This window comes from Hipposideros armiger, unplaced genomic scaffold, assembly GCF_001890085.2.
Source record: "Hipposideros armiger isolate ML-2016 unplaced genomic scaffold, ASM189008v1 scaffold_239, whole genome shotgun sequence".
Classification (NCBI taxonomy): domain Eukaryota; kingdom Metazoa; phylum Chordata; class Mammalia; order Chiroptera; family Hipposideridae; genus Hipposideros; species Hipposideros armiger.
In genome coordinates, this window is record NW_017731589.1 from 2,198,740 (window position 1) to 2,222,538 (window position 23,799).

Here is a 23,799-nt window from a genome sequence, read left to right on the forward strand (position 1 = left end):
CAGGCTGATAGGACTAATGGATTTATTTCACCAACAGGCAGTTTCTGTTTACCTGTCAAGCAGAATAGAAATATAAGTAATTGTTAGGGGAGTTCCTTTTTTGAGTTCCGGGTCCAATGACTTGAAATGCTATCAGTAGTATAGACAAGCCTGATTTCCCCCTTTTGGGGAAGGAAACTGTTCAGAAATGGGCAGACTAGAGTTGACAGAGTTACTGTGCACAGCGAATTGAATTCCCCATGTGACGCAGATGCCATGTCCTCCTTTCACTGTTATTGCTCCTCATGTAATGTTTGCGTTAATGAGAAGCCGCGCGTTGCTTCTCAGGTCAGGCATGTCCGCATGTGCACGAGTCAGCGTTTTGCACAGATAGCTCTCGTACGTGCTCAAGACAATGTGAAGGTCCAGAGCTTGAAGTTACTGTTCTGTCCCGGGGCTGAGCCTTATCCTCCACATTTAGGGCCTCTTGTGTCTATGTTGATAGTTACCCATAAACAGTAAACATGAGGACATGGTCCAGAGAACGTGTTAAAAAATTCAGGAACTGTTGAACCACCTAAAGTGATATCAGCCCACTTTTAAATTTGTAAGTATGTCCCACAGAAATTTGGAGGGAACCTCAAGTGACAGAGAAAAATAATAATGAAATGGATTGTGTAATGAACATTTTTAAGGTGCTGTAAAAGAGTAGATTCAGGAAAATTAAGTTCATAAAAATCAGTTTTCATCTTAACTATGTTTATTAACTTCATCGATTTTTAATTCGTGACAAGGTTTTTTTCATTGCATTAAAAAAAGCAATGAGTTTAAATGAGAAGCACAGAGGACTTTTTAATGAAATTGGTTTTTGAAAGTAAGGCTTTTTTATTTTTAATTTCTTGCAATTCTGCAGAGCTGGTCTGCCAAATTGCATGTATTCTGGCAAAATGGGAGAGGCTTTCTGCTAATGTGCAAAATCAAACTACCTCTGAGCTCATCCCCAATAGGCATGGTATCTTAGCTTTGATTTTGTCTTTGGTGTCTGCTTTGTCACTCCCCTTTGGTCACCATCTTCTTCCTGAGATGATCCTTAAACATTTCAATTCAAGGACAAAACAGCGTTCTGAAAATGTCCTGCAAAGACCAACTTGACTCCATTGTACTTGGGCTTTGAAACAACTGCTGAGATAGCTTCTGTGTAAACGAGGAAGATGGGCCTTCGCACATTCTCGAAAAACTCCTCTCATCCGGAGAAACCCTGCTAAGTCCTTGAAATGGGTGAGCCCTTTCAGAATAAGAAAACACGTTAGGAACCTTCTAGCTCTCTTGGCGCATGGAGAAAAGCACTGTTCTGCATTATTCTAATGCAGTGCTTCTCAAACTTGAGTGTGCATCACCATCACTTATTCAAATGCAGATTGCTAGTCTTCAGACCCAAGTTCTGATTTAGGGAGTTTGGGATGCCCCCCCCTCCCGTTTTCATTTCTGACAAATTCCTAGGTGATCCTTACATGGCTGGTCCAGGGACCAGCCTTTCAGAGCCACTGCGTCAGTGCGTTGAAAATGCTGCTCTCCTCCAGTGAGCAAGTGAGGCATAATTGTGGGCGCATTGGGATCTAGTGGTTTCTAGCAGTCTTTCCCTAATAAAACTAGCAGAGCTGGAATGGAGCAAAATGAATGAGAAATGGAGAAAACTACATCTGTTCCCAAAAACATAGGCATTATTGATCTGGCCATGGAATTGACAGCATCCGCCCTCAGGCGCTGTCAGGAGCGTGGGCTGTGATCTGTTTGGAAGCAAAGACTGTATTCATCTCAGGTCTTGATTTCTTCCCGAGAACATAGCGCAGTGATTGGCTCTCAGTAGGCACTCGGGCATTTCCTGGGTGAGTGAGCGGGACGCTTGCCATCAGCGCTGACATTAGCCATCCCGCTGCCCGTGCGTGGGTGTGGGTTTTGTTTTAGCGAGCTAATGATACAAGCACACTCTGTAACAAGGCATCCCCACCTTGACGGCTTATTCCACACACATTTATTCCAAGATCCACATTCCTGGGGACTGAAACGTCCAGGAGGCGGGTGGCCCTTCTCCTGCCCTTGACCTGCCTCTGAGATGGCTTCTGGGCCTGACTCGATGGCATCTCATTGTCACTCTTTGCCACTCAGAGGAGGCCCTCTTTTCTCTTCCCTCTGTGTCACCTGGCCAGAAGCATGCACTGGCTGTAGGCATGTGTGGACCTGCAGGCCAGTTCATGGGGCTTCAATTACTTCCTTTTGCTATTTTTGGTGGACCAGCCCCGTCTTCTTAGGGTCCCTTAAATCAGCCTCACACTCAGCCTCCCTAAATGTCCATCCTGCCTGCCGCCGTACCCCCTCCCATTCTTCACAACTGGCGTGCTTTTTAGTGGAGTCACATTTTTAATTTTTTGTGACCATTTCTAGTGGTGTGCAAGTGAGGATCATGTGCATGGCAGGACCCCATGAATGCACATGAGCCCTGTCCTCTCCTCTCTGAAGAAGACCCCACATTTGAATGACCTTGTTTCTAGCTATCCTTTTCTAGTCCAGTGGTGCTTTCAAGAAAAATGCTGAGAATCGCTTTGGGGGACATGATGCAAAAATTAAAGCCCCAAGTGAGGGGCTGAGCCCTGGGTCCCACCTAGCCTGCTTCACATTTAGTTCTGTGGCCGACTCAGCCTCATGGGTCACAGGATAGAGCTTTCTCTTCCTGCAGCACACAACCGTCGCCTCTGTGGCTTAGAAAATTGGAGCTCCAAATTGCAGAGTCTCATCGGCGTCACTTTAACGTTAAAGGGAAGCAGATGTAACTTAATTCACCAGACTCAGATAAGCGGGAGGTTGGAAAGGGCATGGAGCTCTAAGGGCGGTTCTGCCTCACCTCCTGAGCGAATATGCCTGGTGCAGAAATTGAGACATTTCAGGTAACGACTTGGTGACGCTCAAATGATCACCGGGGACATGCAGAAACCACAGCCTGTCTTCTTTACCTCATGCTCTGAAAACCTTAAGAACCCTTGGGAGACACATTGCGGCAACTATCATCTACCTTGAGAAAATGTGAGAAGACAGAAGCTGGCGCCTCCTCTCGGAGGGAAAGTGGTGACTTGGATCATTTCTGAGGCAGCGTTGGTCGTCAAGAGCAAGTTTTTGTACATAGAGAACAGCAGGGAATTTTTAGAGAAAAAACATATATAGCCTGCCATTGACGAAGAGCAAAGACAAGGATGAGTGACAAGAAAGGGACAGGGGAGAAAGGAAGATAAAAACTGTGAGGAAAGAGGAAATGGATTAGGGTCCGGTGTCTGGAGGGCAGGTGAGAGGGGGAGTCGCAGAGAAAGGAAGGGGAGGTTCTGACGAAGCCCTCACGTATTTTCACGAGGGAGACATGAGCCATTCAGTTGCATGGGTGGCTGTCACTGACGTGGCCGTCAGCTCGGCCACTCCTGCTGATGAAGTGCGTGCGGCTGTGTGCGTGCTGCTAGGGTCGTGAGTTGTATGTATGTGTTGAACTCTGTGTACAAACCAGGCAGCTGCACGATGACAGTCGCAAATGCAGAGAAAAGCGCTGCTGGCAGATTAAAATTGAACTTCATTAATTTTGCAGTAAGCCTTTTTCGTTGGGTTGAAATAAATGTTTTTCTTTAAAACACATGAATCTTTCAGTATCAATTTGGAAAGCTCAAAATGAACTCCATTCATACTTGAACACTGTGGTTTTTGAAAGCCAGGGACAGCAATTCTTTTTCTCTTGTGCTGGACCTTACCTGTTGGTGAAGTTTGGGAAGAAGTCATACCACCCAGACCCTAACTGGTAGCCATCTTGCAAAAACCATTTTTTAAAGAAAGAAAAATAGAGATAGAGATAGAGACAGAGACAGATGGAGGTGGAGAGAGTTGAGAACATCGTTTGTATTTATGTATTCAGCACCTATTTTCTCAAGCTACCGAATTGTTGCTTTACTTCTCCCCACTTATGCAAGTTCAGGTGCTAATATCTGAAAGATACTGATGTCTAGTGTTTCAGGAAGCCCCTCCTTCAGACTATGCTAGGCTGGCCATTTCACTTCTCCAAATATCCGCATTTGGAAAAGAATAAAAATCTTAAATAGGGTTCTGCCCTCCTCCTCCTCACAGAGAAAGGGGAAGTAAATTATAGGATAGACTTCTCTCCTAGCAATAAGAAAACCTCTTAGCTGAGAAATAAATCATGCTTAGGCTGCTGAACTCAGTGTGCTTTCGGTATTTTTATAATGCTTAGCTTGCATGGAGACCCAAAAGTTGCCTTTACTGTCATTTAAACAACAATAACAAAAAAATGACTTCCTGCCATCTTCTGCAGCATCTGCCCAAATCCAGTGAGGTTAACGTATTGGTTTTGTCATTTGGTTCCAGGGAAAATGAGCACACCTTCATGCTTTTATTTAATAACAAGGAAGGAATAATCCTAGGAAACTAGGTAGGAAAAAAAGGGTCAGTGGACATAGGTTTTAGTATTGAGGAATTAAAACCTTGTGAAACAATCCACAGAATATTTTTGTAAACATACTTTCCCCTGCCTGCCTAATAAGCAGGAATGGAAATCTACTTGAGTATACAGTGTATTCGAGATGTTTAGTGACAGGGTGAGTGGGGACAGCTATTGGTATATTTGTTCCCTTCTGAAATGCTGCAGCTCTATTTAAGTGCCCGTTGCAACGTTTTTGCTGCTCTTCTAGGATCTTTTTCCTTATTTGGGGGATGGGGTTCTGAAAAGTTATTGAAGGCAAGCAGTGAATTAATTATGGATCTTATACATTAAGTGCCTTGGTTTCCAAGCCTCTGCATTGCATTCCTTCACTCGTCCTAAAATATGAACGGGTTTACTCTTTCACACTTGCGACGTCAGAGTCCTGACAGTGTATCTAACCATATAGACTGTGATGCGTGTATCAACGTTTAGGGCAGATTTGGATGTGTGCGTGCCCACATGCTGGAAACACATGTGCACAGGCTTGCACAGCAAGTGTAAAACACCCTTTGAAATGAACCGTGTTCCACATGCAAGGTGGGAGAACGCAGCCAAATTCTTTTTAAGTTACCTTCTGGGCCCTCAGTCCAGACTGCACCTGAGAACCCCACCTCGCAGTGTCATCCTGTGATTACCCCTTCACACTTGCCTCCGAGGGGCCGTGCTCATCCTGAGCCCCCACTTCTGTTGTTTAATTTTCAGATTTGCTTCTCTCAACACAAATTTGTACTTCAGCTCTTCCCCGAACTGTTCATGAGATTTATAGTTTTGTTTTCATTGTATAAATAATGTTAAAGGGAAAGCGCTTAGCCTAAGTGCCTGAATATTTTAACTAGGATTTTTAACTTTGACCAAATGGTAATTTGAATCTCTCTGAGCTCACCTGAAGACATAGTTTTTAAAAGTGAGGGCCCTGCGTGCCTTCTTTATCTCATGTTCAATCTATTGCGTTCTATAGCCATCAAGTATTGTGTGTGCTGTATAACTGTTTCCATAGAAATACTATATTTTGTATAAAATGTTAGTACGGAAATGTATATATAATGCCTCTTACCGTTGCTGTACCACACGCATGCATAGTTCCTCCATCTCCATGTATGTTACATAAGTCAGTCCCTTGTGGCATCCAGAGCTCATGGCAGGAGCCTTCCTCTCAACTCCCCTTAGGGAAGGGTAGCTCCTCTGATCAAAAGCACAGCTGGGGTCGGGGATGAGAGAAAGGTTTTCTATCTAAATGCGGTGACTTTTAAAGTCTGTAGCTTTATGGCTCTTGTAATTGCTACCTCTGTCTTCCAAGTCAAGTGGGGCTGGGAAACTGTCCCCGCCCCTCAGACCTGTGGTGGCACCTCTGCCTGTGCAGGGGGCATTGGCTTGGCAGGGAGCCTATTAGCTAGGGGATACTGGGTTTCTTTGTTTTTATAGTTGCTGTAAAGAAACGTGTTTTTAAATGACCTTAAGGAATGCACTTCCTACACAGTGATGGGAAAAACAGAGAGGATTAAGCAGAGGAAGGGTGTGGTTAAGTTTTGATTAAAACTGAAAACTGCCCATTGGGCTCAGAGCTTCTGGAGAGTGTGGACGGGACTGGAAGCGGCCCTTTCCCAGGGGCATTCACCAGCCCCCAGCCTCTCCCTCCGGGGTAAGGAGACAGAGGGAGGAGACAAGTTCAGGACTAGGCAGGGTCCGTCTGAGGTTTTGGTCTTGGGCAGTGGTACCAGGAGATGGCCTTGGACTCAAACCCAGCAAAGGCTGGCGAGTGTGGCCTGCTGAGTGATGGCCTCGCCTGTGCTCCTGGAAGCCTGAACAGAAGTCGTGGTGGAACCTCGGTGGAGCAGGCAGCTCTGCTGAGTCCTGGAGGAAGTGAAGGTGCAGACACATGTCCACCGTGACCTGGTGTGGACCGAGCAGCACAGGGTCTGAGCAGGGGCAGCCTCCTGCCTATCCCCTGCCTCGAGTTTGGGGGCCTAGTCCCTCTTGGCACTCAGGATGGCACAGATCGTCCCAGCTGGGAGGGCTGCAAACAAGAGTGAAGGGACCTCACGAAGAGGACGGTGGGGGCGCGGGGGCTGAGGGTGCGGGACTAGACGGGAAGCAGTCGTGCCCAGAGCCTCTAGAAAGATGACGGCGCGGATTCGAGAAGGTGGGAGAGGACCCCGGAGGCCGGAAGGGAGGAACCCATGCCGGGAAAGGGAAGGAGAACCCCAGGAGCCGGCGGTCTGAGTGGGAGCCAGGCCCCGCGGAGCAGCTCGCGTCTGTCCACACAGGGGCGCTGGAGCACGTTGTGTTGCCGCAGGAGAGCCGCGCGCACCCGGACCGGGCCCCGCTCCTGTCCTCTCTCCCCTCTCAGCGCCCCCGGAGGGCGGGGGTTGGGGGGCGCGGAGCAAGCTCTAGAAAAGTTGCCCGCATCCCACATGTGTCAGCCTCTGCCTGAATTTATTGAAAACGAAAATGGAGTTGGCGATGTACACACATAGGGGATGTGTGGGGGAGGAGCGTTGAACTGAGTTGCCCCGAGGCTCCGGCAGGCCTCCCCCAGCCCCCACTCCCGCCCCCCGCCCCGGCTTGCTTTCCCGGGCCTTTCCTGCCCGTCCTTTTGAGGCTGGACGGAGGGAAATGGATTTGTTTTCAGAGCAGAGCTTGGTTTGAAAAGGAAAGGGGGCGCATCTGACAGCGGTTTCCCCGGGGCCCCTTCCCTTCAGCCCTACTGTTTGCTCGCCCGCACCCCCATGTGCACCCCCGCCTCGCCACCAGCCCCCGGCCGCCCGGGCGCCATTACCCGGCGGGTGGCGGGCCGCGTGGGGAGGAGGAGCCGCCTGGGCGCCGGGCGGGGAGCGGGGAGCCGCGCTCTGGGGGTTCGCGGCTCTAGGTGGTGCCAGTGCCGGGGCCTGGGCGTCCCCCCCTCCCCTCGGTGCTGCTCTGTGGGTCCCGCCCTGCCACTGCCTTTGAGGAGGCCCCGCGTGGCCCGGGCGAGGAGTTGAAAAACCCAGAACGGGAGCGAGACAGAGAGCGCGCCCCCAGACCCCGCCGCGCCGAGCGCCGGGGGGGCCGAGGGGCTGGGCCGGGCGGTCGCTCGGCGGCGGGAGCGCGGCGCGCCGAGCAGCGCCCGCGGCCACTTGCCTCGTCCCCCTCCTCTTCCCCGCGCCCCCCCTGTAGCGGGTGGGGAGCCCGAGAGCGAGACGGCGAAAGGGAAAGCCGCCCCGCAGCCAGCCGGCGGGCGCGCGCGGGGACCCATGGCTTCGCTGTACCAGCGCTTCACGGGCAAGATCAACACCTCCCGGTCCTTCCCGGCGCCCCCGGAGGCCAGCCGCCTGCTGGGCGGCCAGGGGCCCGAGGACGACGGCGCGGGGCCCAAGCCCCTCGGAGCCCAGGCGACCGCGGCGGGGCCCCGGGAGCGCGGCGGCGGCGCGGGCGGCCGGCCCCGGTTCCAGTACCAGGCGCGGAGCGACTGCGACGACGAGGACGTAAGCGCATCCCGGTGGCTGGGGGGCGGCACGGGCTTGGGGCCGAGCGCGCGGGGCGAGGCGTCCGCTCGCGTCCCGGATGGTCTTCGGCGGTCCTCCCCCCCNTGAAAAGGAAAGGGGGCGCATCTGACAGCGGTTTCCCCGGGGCCCCTTCCCTTCAGCCCTACTGTTTGCTCGCCCGCACCCCCATGTGCACCCCCGCCTCGCCACCAGCCCCCGGCCGCCCGGGCGCCATTACCCGGCGGGTGGCGGGCCGCGTGGGGAGGAGGAGCCGCCTGGGCGCCGGGCGGGGAGCGGGGAGCCGCGCTCTGGGGGTTCGCGGCTCTAGGTGGTGCCAGTGCCGGGGCCTGGGCGTCCCCCCCTCCCCTCGGTGCTGCTCTGTGGGTCCCGCCCTGCCACTGCCTTTGAGGAGGCCCCGCGTGGCCCGGGCGAGGAGTTGAAAAACCCAGAACGGGAGCGAGACAGAGAGCGCGCCCCCAGACCCCGCCGCGCCGAGCGCCGGGGGGGCCGAGGGGCTGGGCCGGGCGGTCGCTCGGCGGCGGGAGCGCGGCGCGCCGAGCAGCGCCCGCGGCCACTTGCCTCGTCCCCCTCCTCTTCCCCGCGCCCCCCCTGTAGCGGGTGGGGAGCCCGAGAGCGAGACGGCGAAAGGGAAAGCCGCCCCGCAGCCAGCCGGCGGGCGCGCGCGGGGACCCATGGCTTCGCTGTACCAGCGCTTCACGGGCAAGATCAACACCTCCCGGTCCTTCCCGGCGCCCCCGGAGGCCAGCCGCCTGCTGGGCGGCCAGGGGCCCGAGGACGACGGCGCGGGGCCCAAGCCCCTCGGAGCCCAGGCGACCGCGGCGGGGCCCCGGGAGCGCGGCGGCGGCGCGGGCGGCCGGCCCCGGTTCCAGTACCAGGCGCGGAGCGACTGCGACGACGAGGACGTAAGCGCATCCCGGTGGCTGGGGGGCGGCACGGGCTTGGGGCCGAGCGCGCGGGGCGAGGCGTCCGCTCGCGTCCCGGATGGTCTTCGGCGGTCCTCCCCCCCTCCCGTCCCCCTGCGCTTCCGGGAGCGCCCCCCAAATGCACCCTTAGCGGCGGTCGCGGTCACCGCGGTCCTGGAGCGGGTCTCCGCGGCGCCGGCGGCCAGGAGTTGGTGGCTTGAGAGCAGCGCCTGTGGTGCTGAGCTGCCGGAACGTGGGATTAGCCGGCGGCTTCCAGGGCGGGTGGAGTCTGTTGTTAACCGCACGGAGCAGTGGGTCCTAAGCAGAGAATTCGGTCTGGTTGTAGTTACAAGTTGATTTTTTCTTTGTTTTGCTGCTTTAAGACTCGGGGAAGATAATGTCCCAGGCGCTTTTTCTCTCCCTCCCACTTGTCACTGGATTCTGCCCCTTGCGCTCCCCCCCAGCAGCCCCCCTGGCGACGCTGTCCACTTCTCACTTCTCCAAGGCGCTCCCCGCACCGCCACCCCCACCCTTGCTGGTAGCGGTGGTGGTGATGGTGGTGGTTTTCTTTAACAACAACCACAAAAAATAAAAGCACCAGCACCGGAGGCCCAACCACCTGTCCCAGGGCCCAGCCCAGTTTTCGCTGCCGGGCCTCAGGCCCTGCCTGCCCATCACACCCAGCCTCGGACTAGCAACTCTCCCTTAGACCGTGTTAGCTGAAAACTTCTCCGGGAGCACGTTTCCTACGCTTCTCAGAGCTGGAAGCCTGGGTTTCAAAGGTTGGATTTGCATATCACCTTAGTAACCGATGACTCAGGCAGGACACCAGGGGGCTGCATAGATAGATAGGTGTGTTCCACCGCTTCTGTTGATCCCATCCAGCTATTCAGAGGGCCAGGGATGACCTCCAAGAGAGGAAGCAAACGTTTTCTGAGACCTTCTCTTCCCAGGGAGAAGAGAAAAATCCCAGACAAGCTCTCAGACAGAGAGCAGGGCTGGCTTGGCTGGTGCAGCCCCTAGAGAGGTGCAGAATGTGTGGGGTTGTAGAACTCTCCACATGTACCTTTGAGGGGTTCCCAGTTGGGCACTGGCGCTCACACAGGACTCTCAGCCTCCCCTGACATAGGTAGCAGTCCCAGCACGGAGCAGGGGTTGTGGTTGTTAAATGTGCCCTACCTTGCATCACACTGCCTCACCATTTGCTTATTCCTTTTATAGTGCAAGGTGGGTGCGTGTGGGGCGGAGTCTGAGTGCGTTCCCTGGGGCAGTTCTGAAAAAGTCACTGGGGTTTTGTTGTTGTTACTGGTCGTCTTTGGTTTGTTTTATGAATGGAGGATGTGGAGACTGTAACAGAGATGACCTAAATTTGCACGCGCGTGCGCAGACACACACACACCACACCGTGCATCAGATTTTGCATGAGATTCTCTTATTTTCTTTCGGAAGACTTGGAGTCTCCCCTGGTTCCATGGAGACGACCAGAGAGATGACCCTCATTTCAGTGGGTCAGGACCTAAGGGAAATTCAGGAATTCTTCAGGTTTAAGGAACTGGACATCTTTGAAGAGGGAGGGGTTCATTGGGGTTGGTGCAAAATTCTGAAGGATTAAACTACCGAGAATCTTGGGAAAGGCAATTCAGCTGCAGTGCAGACGGAAATGATGCACTTTTTGCCTTCAATCTAACTTAAAACTGTCCAATTGTGTTATGCTTGGCGTGAGAGCGATGCAATTTCTTCTCAGAGTCTCTAGGTGTCGCTAGGAGAAAGGAAAGGCGAGAGGCTCTGAATTCTGTTGATCTCCACCCATCTTTTTCCTTTTTTTTCATCTTAGCCTGGGGCGTATATTTCCTTCTTTTCTGTTTGACATTTGTCTAGCTCTGTTTCTCAGATTAGCAAAAGGGTTGAACTAAGGAACAAATTGGGGATTTAAATTTGCAAATGGTTTCTCCTGATGAGGCTCTGAACAGCATCTCTAACTTAAACTCATCAAGTCCTGACATCATTGTTTCTTCTTGAAAAATATAGAAGAGTGTGTGTGTGTGTGTGTGTGTGTGTGTGTGTGTGTGGTATGTAATTATAAGTATAGCGTATGTATATGCAGTATCCTTATGAAATATATATAAACATTTAAAATGTGCGATTAAAACAATGACACAGGGCTAGCACAGAGGTAGCATCGCTTTCTTAAAATATTTATGTGCTTTTCTCAGAAAAGTTATTAAAATTGGAAAAGTATGTCAAAAAATTTACTCAAACATAGATGTGCATAGGGAACACACCGCTTTACCTCCAGGAATACCGTCTGTAATTAGTTTAAGATAACAGGTACTAGTTAAAAACAGTAGCTATAAAAACCTGCCTTTCTGATACCAGCCCTTGTCAGGATTAATGAATCTTGAGTAATCGTTTTGCTACCCAAATTTAAACCTGAGGATATACGACTAATTGGGGACACGCTGCCAATTAGTCTATGTAGCTTGCTTAGGTGGGAGCTGTCCGAGGTGCTGAAGTATCCTCTGTATTAGCGCCCAGGGAATCTCTGGCAGTTCTCTCTGCTCAGTTCTAATACTAAGGTGGGTGGTTTGTCAGTCAGAGACAGCTAGCTGTCCCATGGTACAGAAACAGCTTCCCCGCCTTGGTCGCTGAGATGATGACAATCAGCATGCCTTTAAAGCCCAGTGGGCTCTGTGCCTCTTGTCCTTCCACCCACAAAGGGGAAAGTAAAATGGAGTTCTTGACCTCTGTATGTGTGCACACATGCCTGCCTGAATATGATTGAGAATGGATAATTCCCCCCTCCCCAATTTAAATTTAAGGTAGTCGCAAGGTCTAGCAGAGATAAATCAGATGCGGAGGTTTGCATGGCAGGTAATGAACTAGCAATGCACCACTTACCTGCACAAACTACAGGTATGTGGGACCTCCCCCCATGTAGCACCACAGAAAAGCCTGCTTTGGGGGGGGGCAGTCAGTTCTAAAATGTGAAGTTTAACTGTGACATAGAAATAAAGCCAGGGTGCCTTTTCTGTCAGGGTTGGTTTCTTCATCCATCTTAGATTTATTTAAATGTGAAGTCAATTACTTGAGCAACCCCTCTGAGGAATCAATAGCTATTTTGATTTAAAGTTCATTTTGTAGGTTTAAAAATAAGTTGACTTTTAAAGGAAATGTTGCTAGAAGTGACTTTTAATAGAATTTAGTCACTTCCAATAGGAATTAACTATGACAAATTTTAAAATACTGAACTTTGTCACACCCCTGCTTGAGCATTTCTTTTAAAACAATTTTTATTAAAATGTTGGCAAACAATGTTATATTAGTCTCAGGTGTATCTTTTTTATTTCTTAAAGGCCTTGGAGGCCTTGGCGACTGTCAGGGCTGTAGTCTTGTTGAGGTCACATCAGCATGTGTCTGTATTCTTCATTTTTTGGTGACACATGATTTCCTAATAATACAAATGCAACAATAGCAGGATTTTAAAACAGCAAATTGACCAAAACGGGGATTGACCAACAAATCAGTGCTCATGATGTCTGTCTGCCCGACGGCCAATTTCGTGACCCTTTCAGCAACCAGCCATCATCTATCTGTCTTGATTTTTTTCGCTGGTATGATGTCAGCATCCCATTAATTTCTCCTTGGGATTTAGCAACTTTAATTTTTTTGAGTAGCTTGGCTTCACAAATATGTTTATATGTCCTATTACTTTCTTCTGCTCTGGTTTTAAATGTTGTTTTTAAAATATTTAATTTCACATTATTTTCCCAACACATGAAGAAAAGGCTAAAGCATCCAGTTATCATGACTCATTTGGAAATGCTTAATGGACTGACATACGGAACAGCTATGGGATAGCACAGGATAGCTTTCACTGAGGATGCTTGTAGAGTTACGACCTCCACTTCTCATAAAAAAAAGTACCTACAGAGCAGGTGCTGGGAAATGCTCAATGAATATATCTTGTTGCTATAACTAATAATATTACCCCTTACTCGTTCCTTCCCTACCAGTTCTTTCTTCTTTTCCTGCAAAGAGAAACAAAGATCATTTTCACTGGTCCCTATTACTAGCTCTGCCTACTGTCCTGTTTGTCTTTTCTTCTTTTACTGTCCAACTTCTTAATCAAGTAGTTACCATTGATTACTTGCTATCAATAATCCTTGTTTTGTTTTTGTTTTTTTATTTCATTTGGTGGCAGGCTTGCACCCTGACTGTCTTCACTACAGAAGCTGCACACCAAATGCCATTGGTGTTCTCTTAGTGACCTCATATACGGCCTCTAGGACGCCTCTTTTCACTTTGTTGCTACTTTGTCACACCCCTTGATGTGCACCACCCTTCACTTCAAGCTTTTGTGTCACGTGTCTTTCATGGTGCTGCATGCATTCATGCCCTGTCTCTCCCTCTTTCTCTGAACTTGGCCTTTGAGTTCTTTGGTAAATATTTCCATCTCCCACCCTTAACGTAGGAGGGTGCAAGAGCCTACATTCCTGGATTTGGGCCTCCACTCTTCTCTTCTTCCCTTTCACGCTTCCTTCTTAAGGTAAATTAGATACTAGATAAGCCAGAATGAAGATCACGGGAGCTGAGTATATCCTGCAGCTTCTGTCCTAGACGTCGATGAAAGTAGCTTTAATACTACGACGTATGTCTCCAAGCATTTCTTCTGAAGATAATTTGCTTTTCTGTTTTACAGGATTGTAGAATTGAAAGGGCCCAGGGGTCACCTTCTTGAGCTCTCGTCCGAGTTTCTGTTCCACAGGCCAGGCAGCTCGACTCTAGATCATTTCTGTGGCGGTGACAAGATATCTACATGGAACATATTCCTAACTTTGCCATTCCTCCTCTCTTTTCATCTGCTTAGTCTAAATAACTTTCTGCCTGATCTCCTTCATTCTCTTACTGGCTCTGCCACTCCTTTTCCTTCCTCGCTTGGCACGCAGTATATGAAAGCGTGTACAAATTACTTTCTCTCAAGGTCTTAGTTTCTTTCTTGTAACACTCAGTACTCCCTAGATCAGCTTTGAGGTCCCCCTACGGGTTTTCATGCCCTGTAACACTATATCATAGCACCCTGCTGGATGCAATAGTTGTCCTCCTGAAAAGTTGAGTTTTTCCACTTCAGAACACACTTTAAACACAGGGGAAGCGTTTACTACCGAAAACCATCTCTCTGTGAATGTTTTCATACAGTGAACGATCACTTACGTTTTTAAACTATCATTCTATGCCTATAGAGAATTTTCGGAAAGTATGTCTGTAACAAAATCATGTAAAATTTTGCTGACTGTCTTCAGCACAGAGAATGTAGGGATAATCAGGAAGTTGTGTGTGTGACAAGGAAGTAAGACGAGTGACATGAACCGAAAGTTCTGAGTGACAGGTGACACCAAGCACAGCACCGGGACCCCTGGCCCCTGCGCTGCACCTTGTAGTCGTTGAAAGCATGCCCGCAGGTGTCTTGGTCTCCTTCCTAATTGCCTTGGCGAGAGAGGGAAGCATAACAGAGCTAATCTGTTGGCTTGAAAAATTAATAAGGGGAAGCCTACTTTCTTTTCATTTGGATGAGTCAGTTGTCGACTGAGAATTAGAGCAAACAAATTTCAACGTGTTAACAAGCCTTTGCTATCCATAGCCAGCCAAAAAAAGTATGTGTTTGCTTAAAGCCAAATTTGTTTGTGAAAAATGGAAACGATGCCTTCCCAGTGGATTTGAGCTCGGTGTAGCAGGAAGACACCTGGAGGTGGGCATGGGAGCCTGCTTTCTGCGGCATGCTTTTTTTTATTTTTATTGCTGCTCATGTGGCCTTTTAAATAATTTACTTGTATATGTTACCTTTAGACTTAAGGAGGCCTGAAGCATTAGAATAGCATATCATGTTTTTGACAATGGAACCCATTCGTTTTCCCAGATGAGATTAATATTCTAGCATCACTATGTCAATAGGAATTTCTCTAGTTGTTGGCTTTGGATATATATTTTTTTTCTTCATAAGCTGGAGCTTTTTTTATTTTGTACCCAACGCTTTTTCTCCTTTTGAGTCAGAATGATTAATGAGTTTAATTTTTGCAAGCAACTGGCAGGAGTTGCTGAGTAAGATGTACATGCCGATTGTATATAACCCTGTTCCTTTTAATTACTCTGATGATAATGATGCCTTTACCAAGTGCATGCAGAATGCTGCTCTGCCGTGGAGAGTATCGATCGATCCTGTGCATGGAGCCTTGCCTTTCAAACTAATGTGTAGAGCGATCCTTTTCAAATTAAATTCCGCCTAATTTAGTGTTAAGGGCCCTGAGCGCCATTTTATGAGTTGCTTCCATTTTAAGCACATTGGTTTGATTTTATGTACATGCAAGACATACTCAGTCTTTCTGGTTAACGACTCTGGGAACGTTTATCTTTGGAATGATCGAGCATTATGAAATTATCCGAAAAGGAACATTTTAAAATTTGATAACATCCAATTTTGCACATGGGAAGAGGATCAGTAATTATGTGAATAATATTTGGCAAATCGCTGTGTTCTTGGGGCCTCCGACAGGCTCATTCCTCCATTGTCTCCTGGGTTCTTCTTGTAGACGCCACAGTACCACAGTCCAGGGGAGGAATTGACTTCCTCATATCACTGAGTTTAAAAACCGTGGACATCGTGAAATCTAACCGCCCACATCATTTAGGTTCTACATGGACGTGCTAATTGTCGAAGGGAAACGCAAAGAATTTTCTCACAGTTAAGATTTTTGCCAGAGACAATTTCCCCAGTGGCTTCACTTGTGCGCCTCCATCTGCTGCTTTCTGTTTTCCTATGTTTCCAGCAGCATCCAGCTCCATTTGAAATACAGGAAATGTTTAGTTTTGCTCCATAATTGAGGAATATATATATATATTATATATATATTATATAATTGAGGAATATATATATATGTATATATATATATAGCTGCATTAATTACAGTAAGTCTGTCTTTAAAATAAATCTTCCTAAATAGTAAACAATAGGAGGTAGAAAGGATGAATTGGTTTTAGTTCCCAATTGGAGAAGATGGTTACATATATATATGTATGTATGTATCAGGAAGACTAGGAGCCAATAAGACCTTTAAGACCCAGCTGGTAGAATTCTAGGCATTAGGCGTTGAACACCCCACTTTTCCGAGTCAGAATGGCTTAGGTGACAGTGGGCGACAGCAGAGGCTTTGGGGGCTGAAAGCTGGGGACAGCACAAGGTAGGGACCGGAGGCGTGCAGGGCTGCAGGGCTGCAGGGAAGAGGGAGACTCCTGTGGCTGCAGAGAGGACGGTTCCCGGGTCCTGCAATGGCCTTTATGTTGAATAAAAAAGCAAACCTATTTTCAGTCAACTCTGCACATGTAGATGAACAGCTTGCGTGCGTGAACGTCATCCTAGCAATGTACCCAATGGAAATGGGGAAGAAATACACTCACACACAGACACAGACACGCACACATGCACGCACACGTGCACACACACACACGCGCACGCACACACACTTTTATTTTTAATTCAAAAGGAACTGCAGGATTTTCCAGGGTATGACAGTCGTTGCAAAAATGTATTTTTAACTTCCATAGTGTTCAGATTTCTCTCGATGTCTTAGATAATTTTTGGTCAATTTTAATGTTTATGTTTTGAAAAAAGTCGAGTAGGGAGTGTAAGCATTTCCTCCCATTTGGAACTGAGAAGACCAATTCATCTTTTCTACCTCCTGTTGTTTACTATTTGGGAAGATTTATTTTAAAGACAGAATTGCTGGAATGAATATAGCAGCTCTCATATAGCAATGGGCTCTTTGTTATACTGTCTGTGACATTTATGTAATTGTACATATCCATTATATTTTATATATTATGCACGTAATATATCTAAGGTAGCTTTGGCCAGAAGCGGACCAGAAATGGAATAAGGGGCCAGGAATCCAGGAAGTCATATGAAGGGGGAGAGGGGAGGAGAATGAAGCAGAAATTAAAGGTGGAGAAATACAAGAATCACTGCTCTCCAGTCCCCCAGGCGTTCTCTCCAAAACTCTCAGCTTTCTAAGCTGCATTCAGACCCTTTATATGCCTCATGCAAAAATCCCATCCAATCACATTTTACAAAAAAATTAAAAACAAGTAAAAACGAGAAGCCTGTATGAAAGTCCGGAGAGGTGAAGTTATCTCATCTCTGAAAACTTTTAGAGTCACAAGGTGTTTACAGCCTTCTGAGGTCGCCAGCCCCGTGGGAACAGCCCTGGTCCCTGGGATGTGCGTCCTGTCCTCTGTGCCTCTGTCCACGACCTTGGTTGTTGTACCTCCTGATCAAAAGCAGAGCTGTCCTCACACGGTGGACGAAGTCACATGCCCCCACATCCTCCCTTCTCATTTTCTGCCTTAAGGGTTAGTTTCTTCACCGCCCACGTTTGCATGTTTTCCCATGAATGTGCGTGAAGGGAATTGATGTGCTTTTCTAGGACACATGGGCTCCGCTACAGGATACCTAGCGACTTCCCAGGTGAGCTTTGAGGTCTGCGTTATGCTCACCCCATCTTTCCCAACCTGGGAGCAGACGTCCTCCATTGCCAAGTTGGAGAGAACTGGGCTGTGGGTGGGTAGCTGAATCTGGAGGGGGCCCACCTGTGAGCAGCCCCACGCTTGTGTTTCCTCCTTCGCCAGGGCACCCCGCCTTCAGATGGGACACGGCCCAGCTGAAACTTACAGGAGGCTGCGGTTAGGTGGGGGGAGGCACGGGAGATGCCGGTGGGGCGGGTGGTGGTGGGGGAGTCAAGTTTGGTTCAGAGTTTTCAAACTGGAGCTCCAGCAAAGTGTTTGGAGAGGCCTGGCTTCTCGTGTGGGTAGAGGTGGGGGTCGTCCGTGTCACTCTGCAGTGTTTCCGGTCTGTGGGCACCGGTAGGGCCGGGCTCCTCTGCCCCTTAGTGTTCCGTGTGGCCGTGTGGATTCCTGGCAGGTGGAATGGGGGTGTCAGTGGGCGCAGACCCAGCGCGTGAGTTGCTGTGCGGTCTCTTCCCATTTGCCATGGAAACCACCCATATTTCAGGTAGTATCTGAAGATAGACGCTTTGGTGTGTGAGCCCCTGAGATGGTGTTAGCACAGCATAACCGGCCCTGAGCTGACAGACACAGCGGGATGAATGTGAGTGGGGACGGGTTGCTGTTCCTTGCTTCTGGGCCCCAGTGGCATCATTTTCAATGGACAGAATTGGCGCTTTCGGAAACTCTACCTTCCCATATCTTACATAACACTTTTCAGCTCCCAAGGAGACTGAAACGGAAACGCCCCTGAGGAGGCCACGGAGGGCGGAGAGCGTCCGTCTGCTGTGTCCCATCATTCCTCCCCTGAGGTCTGGGTGATGGCAGACGGACCAGGCAGTCGGTGGAGGGGCGGATGGGTGGGTTGCTCCACGGCGACGAGGAAAACGAACGGTGCAGCCTCGGAAGTCGAGGGTCGCACGCAGGGGCTGTGAAGGCTCCGTGCGGCGCAGAACCTCCGTCCCGGGGCCTGTGTCCTCAGCGCACGCTCGCCCTTCCCGCTTATGTGGATCCAGGACAAGCTTATTCACAGTGAGGCCGCTGAAGGGTAGGTGTCTTCACCTAAAGCAGAGGAAACGGCAGCAGAAACCTCTAGCGCAGGACTGCTTCTCCCTCGATTAGCATCCCGCCCGTGACCGTTTCATCTCCGGTTTGTATACAGAAAGGGGTCATGGGTTTCCCTTCCTTCTCTGCAGACTTTTCGTTCCTCTGAGCGGAGAGGAGATCCGGCTCCTAAATGACTGGTTATCTATTAAAGGGAGAAGGGAAAGCCATGAAAGACAGAGGCCTTGTTGCTATAGAAACGGGAGCTGGCTGGGGGGAGCCGGGCGTCCGGCTTCCTTGTTGGGTGCTGGCTTCCTGAAGATGCGATCACTGACTCGCTTCCTGGCCACTGTCCTGTGGCTCCGAGGTGGTCACATCGGTCAGCAAGGCTCCTGTTCCCGCAGGTGCCAGGAGAGCACCTGGGCAGAATCCTAATGTCCCCGTGACCTGTCTGGTCCTGCCTCTGCTCCAACAGGTCTGGAGTCCACCACAGCCGTAGGAAACACAGCCTTGTTCTTCAGCCTTTCATTGCTCCGGGGCTCACGGCAGTGTCTCTGGGGCCGGGGAGGACCTCGCGTGGTCATCTCTAGCCCTCGTTAGCTACCAGTCCCACCTATAGACAACCAAGAGTCCTTTTCTCCTCTAACAGACACCCGGGGAACGTTCTCCCTCCCTTGTCCGTGACACATGTGCTGCGGCTCCAGGCCAGTCTGTCGGGCTACAGACCAAGTCCATTTCCTTGAGTTCTGACCTCACCACAGACAGGCGCTCTTCAAGGGTTCCTATGGCGACAGGAAGCCTCCCCCTCCCCCGCTCTCCCCGTTGGGCCTTCACATTGGCTGTGCCATCTCTGGCACATGCTTGCCTGGGTGTCCCCTTGTCTGGCTCCTTTATGCCTGCAGGTCTCTGCTCTGGTGTCATTTCCTAGTCCAGCCTACACTACCCACCCTGTTTAGAATTGCAACTCCCCCATCACGCCTGACACGCCCACCCTGCACTACGTGCTTTTCTATTACCCTGGCAGTTTTCAGCTTCCGAAATACACTTTTCTCACTATGGCTCTTTCATTTGTGTCTCCCCCGTCGGGATATTAGCTGAACTAGAAGAAGGGTCTTTGACTGATTTGTCCTCTGACATAGCCAGGTGCCCAGGACAGCACCTGGCACATCCAAGGTCTCAGTAACTATTTGTTGAACAAATGAATGAATGAATGAATGAATGGTGCCCTCCCTGAAAAATCTCCATTTGCTTCTTTCTGAATAATCACAGCTCCATTAAAACCCTATTCTCCAAACTTTTTTTGAAATTGCAAGTGTTCTGACGTTAGGGCTCTGAACCCCCTCTTGGCTGCTTACAAGTGTCTGCAAATGGAGTCTCTTTGTTTCAGGGTTTCCTTTGTTGGTTGGTTATGAACGGGCCCCTCCCAATGGTCCAACGTAAGATGATGGTTGAGAAGTCAAGTAGAGTTTCTTTTTGTCAGACCTGCTTAAAATGTGTAATACTGTGTCTGAATTTTAAAACTCAGCGTGAGTTAAATATATTTTTTTATGTATGGCTATGTTTGCTGACTCTTTTATGTGGTTATCAGAGAAAGTAGTAAGAAAGGAAGTCTCATTAGAGAAGACGCCAATCTTTGAGCAGAAGAGGTTCCCATAAATACAGCGGGATGATAAGTTGCTTTTGATTAGAAATGTGCATGAGCTAATTTTCAATTTAAGTGATAGAAGAAGACTGCAGCTTCTTTTTCCCATGATGCTGTGATCATCCCTTAACCTGGCAGGTAGAAAGTCAAATCAGAGTCTTGTTTGTAGTGTGTGTCACTAGAGGAAAACTAAAGACCCCGGACCAAAATGCAGAGTTGCTGGCAGGGGAAAACAGTTCCTGGAGTCTGGAATCTATCTAAAACTTCCTGAGGCCCCTTACTGCCCCACATCATATGTTGTTAGGATGATGCGGTCACAGCCACCTGGCACCTAGGACCCGCGAGGACGGGAGCCTGAGCTCTTCAGGTTCCATCCTGATTTCCCTGCCGACCTGCAGGACGACCTTCCCTCGCGCCCCTCCAGAGGTGTCTTGAGACTTTGATTCGTGACACTTGAAATAAATTATGCAAAGGAAGCATTTTCCATTGCCAGACAGGGTTGGAATGCAGACGCGTGTTATGAATGTGCTTCTGTTCGCATCAGACCGAGCTGTGCTGTGGGACCACGCTGGGGGCGTCGCAGCCACCCTCCCATTGGAATCCCGTGTGTGTCCCGGGCACCACGTGGAACGCGTGACCTAGAGTCTGCAGGCAGGTTCCCTCCTTCGCCTAAAGAGGCGATAATAAGCATGTGTGGTTCTGGATTCATCGAGTGGTGCCGACGTGCTCGCCGTCAGTTCAGGACAGTGCAACAGATAATAAGGAAAGGCATAGCTGTGGAGAGCCCGCTCTGCCATGGGCTTTACGTAGCCAGAGCCTCACGAAAGCACGCTCTCTGCAATGATTACATAAAGAATAGGGGTGTGAGGGAGTGTGCGAGTTTCAGGGCTCAGCACCCGTTCGAGTCCAGGGCGAGAGGGGAGTATATGGCTCGCACACCCTCCTGAGAGACCCAGGGGGCCCCAGACACCTGAAGACCTGCCAGCTACCTGCCAGGCAGCCCAGGCCGGGTCTACTTGGGGTGTTCTCCCGTCTCCCCCTTTATGTCTCTGAGGGGTTGGAGTATATGATTTCCGGGGTCTGGGATGATCCCAGGCCGCCACACTCAGCCTCTCACTGTCACAGCACAGTCACGTGCCAGTCATTGGGGACATACAGATGACCTGAGAAGGAGGAGTGAGGCCATTGGGCGTTCAGGTGGGGGTCTAGGTGGGGAAACCTCAGACAGGATAGCAGAGCGCAGCCTGGGGAGCAGACGTGGGGTCCAGGTGAGCTTGGGGAGCAGATGGAATTCGGCCAGGAAGGTCAAAGGCCTCCATGCGACAGCATCCAAGCCACACTGTCCATCAGTGGTGCCCACTTGACCTGGCTCAGAGAAGCCTGACCCCGGGCTGCCGTTTGGAGTCATGATTTTCAAACTCAGCTTCACAGAGTCACGGGGTTTCTGACGGGAGCCGCCGAGGTGGGGGAGGGGAGACGGAGCCAACAGAACTTGGCCCCCTCCTGGAACCAGCTGCCCTTTATAAATACTTTACTTGTGTACACAGTCTCACAGGAAAAAGGGATTTTGGTATTAATGGCTCTTCTTGAGAGTCAGCCCAGCTACCCAGTAAACTCGCGATGCCAGCAGGGCTCTGTTAATGAGCTGTGCTCGTGACGGTGTATAAAAGTGTAAAATTCAGTCATGCATGTGTCTCATACCATGATTACAGTAAACATGTCTGGGTCCTCATTTGGTGGCTCTCTCAAGGCTCCCTGCAGCCCGTCCCACATCACAGCGGGTGGGTGTGCAGGCCTGGACTCAATCTGCCCGAGCCTGAACACTCCCCACCCACCGCTGACTCAGCACGTAGCCTAATAAAGTTCCTGAGCTGTGTTTGTACTGCAGTTTCCTTATTTATAATAGTAAAGAAAGCATTGTGGTGTCTCTGTCATCGGTGTATTGTGAAGGTGGAGTTAATACAGTAAAACACTTAGAGTGGCACCAGACACGTCATATATAAATGCAATATTGTCGTACAGGCCTTCTCACGAGATCTGGCTGTTCTTGGAAGGAAGGAAGAAAGACCCTTAGGGCAGAGCCATCGGCTTGGGGTTGGAAGTGTGGAGAGAAGGGAACCTGATAACCCCTCAGGGTCCCATGCGCACCGATGATTTAGCAGCGATCTCATATATCTACGCCTCACCTGCAATCCTGGTATGGAGGTTGACTGAGTGGTTTGCTTATGGGAGAGCGAGGCTGATGGACATGAGGTTTTAGGAGGAGCCGAGGATGACAGACTCCATCCAGCTCCCCCATGGCGTGGCTTTGCCCTGGCACCACCCCTGCACCCACATTTGTGGAGGAAATGTGGGGAGGTTTGAAACCGTGGCTTCTGGGTCACGCTCCCCACCTGAGAGGAGGACAACCGGGGAAGTGCACCCTGATCCTACGTTATCTCCTGGGTCCCTGTCATCTCAACAAAGGGCAGACGCAGCCACCAAGGTCGTTCACAGAAAGGCCCCCAGTGCCTTCAAATTCAACTAGGAAACGGTTGTGGGAAAACACTGCTTCTCTCGGAGTCCGTTTTATGATTGAGAACATGAAATATTACACACAGTTAGTGCCCAGTAAATAACTTGTCCCCGGCTGTGATCAGAGTGGGTCCACCTAGAAAGACACTGAAAATGTTGCTGAGGCGTGAGCTGCTAGGCGAAGGGACACCTGCAAAACAGGTGAGAGGCACCTGGAGAATGCATTCTCACAGGACACGCCGGCAAGCACGGCCGTATGTGACAAAGTGAACATCAACTGGAAAATTGGTGGGGTGATTTATGGAAATTGTCCAGATAAGGACTCGCTACAGTAATTTAAAAACAACTTCTCATTTTGTTTCTCATAAAATTTCCCTTGAATGTAATCGCTGACTTGTAATGACCTGGCCTCTCTATGAGCAATGAGACCAGCAACTTTTCTTTTCCCTGAAAACACCCCAGACGTTGCTTCACTCAGGCTCTGAACCCAGATAGATGGCAAGCTGGGTGCGCCATCGAATTCTGAGGTGCTGCGGTGGATTTGAAGGGGTTTCTGTAGCTTTGGGAGGTTGGGAGGTCTCTGCACTCAGCCCCAACAAGGGAGTGTGTCCTGGCTGTCAGGAGTGGAGAGCAGGTGACAGGTGCAAAGGGTGTTAGAGATGAAACAGCATACGGTGACTTTTCTCCTCATAGAACAAATCAAGGAGGCCAGTATATTTCTTCCATTCATGTTGGGCTTAGCTAGTTAGTTTCAGGTTTCCATCGTGTGCATGCGTGCGCACACACACACACACACACACACACACACACACTCACATAGTCATACTCACACTCACACATGCACAGTCACACTCACACAGTCACACTCACACACACATGAGCACACAGACAGGTGAACATCTAGCACAGGGACGAGCCCGAAACTGTGTGACATGCCACCCTTTTGATCAGGGGTGTCAAGCCCTTCATCTGAGCTGTTCTCGGAGGTGAGGAGACGGTGTCAACACAGGCAGACTCAGGCATGGTCCCTGCTGTGGCCCAGGGCGCACACCTGTGTGACTTCCCCGGACTCAACCCACGGTGGGATGACAGACCCAGGGCTATACGTCATGGTGGGGAGTCTCTCCTGTGAGGTGGGCGGCTGGGGGAGAGAGGGAC

At 50.0% G+C, this 23,799-nt stretch overlaps 1 protein-coding gene across 3 annotated transcripts in view; it reads left to right on the forward strand.

Annotated features, from left to right (window-relative positions):
• Window positions 1-23,799, forward strand: part of LOC109389672 (dipeptidyl aminopeptidase-like protein 6) — a 624,125-nt gene that overhangs the window by 171,963 nt on the left and 428,363 nt on the right. The window contains exon 1 of one of the 3 annotated variants that reach the window (XM_019655447.1): window positions 8,245-8,891. The exons of the other annotated variants lie outside the window; for them this stretch is intronic. Within the exon in view, the coding sequence (XP_019510992.1) occupies window positions 8,661-8,891 (231 nt within the window). The 5' untranslated portion in view covers window positions 8,245-8,660. Of the gene's footprint in view, window positions 1-8,244; window positions 8,892-23,799 lie in introns of those variants that run through there. 3 annotated transcript variants of the gene reach the window in all.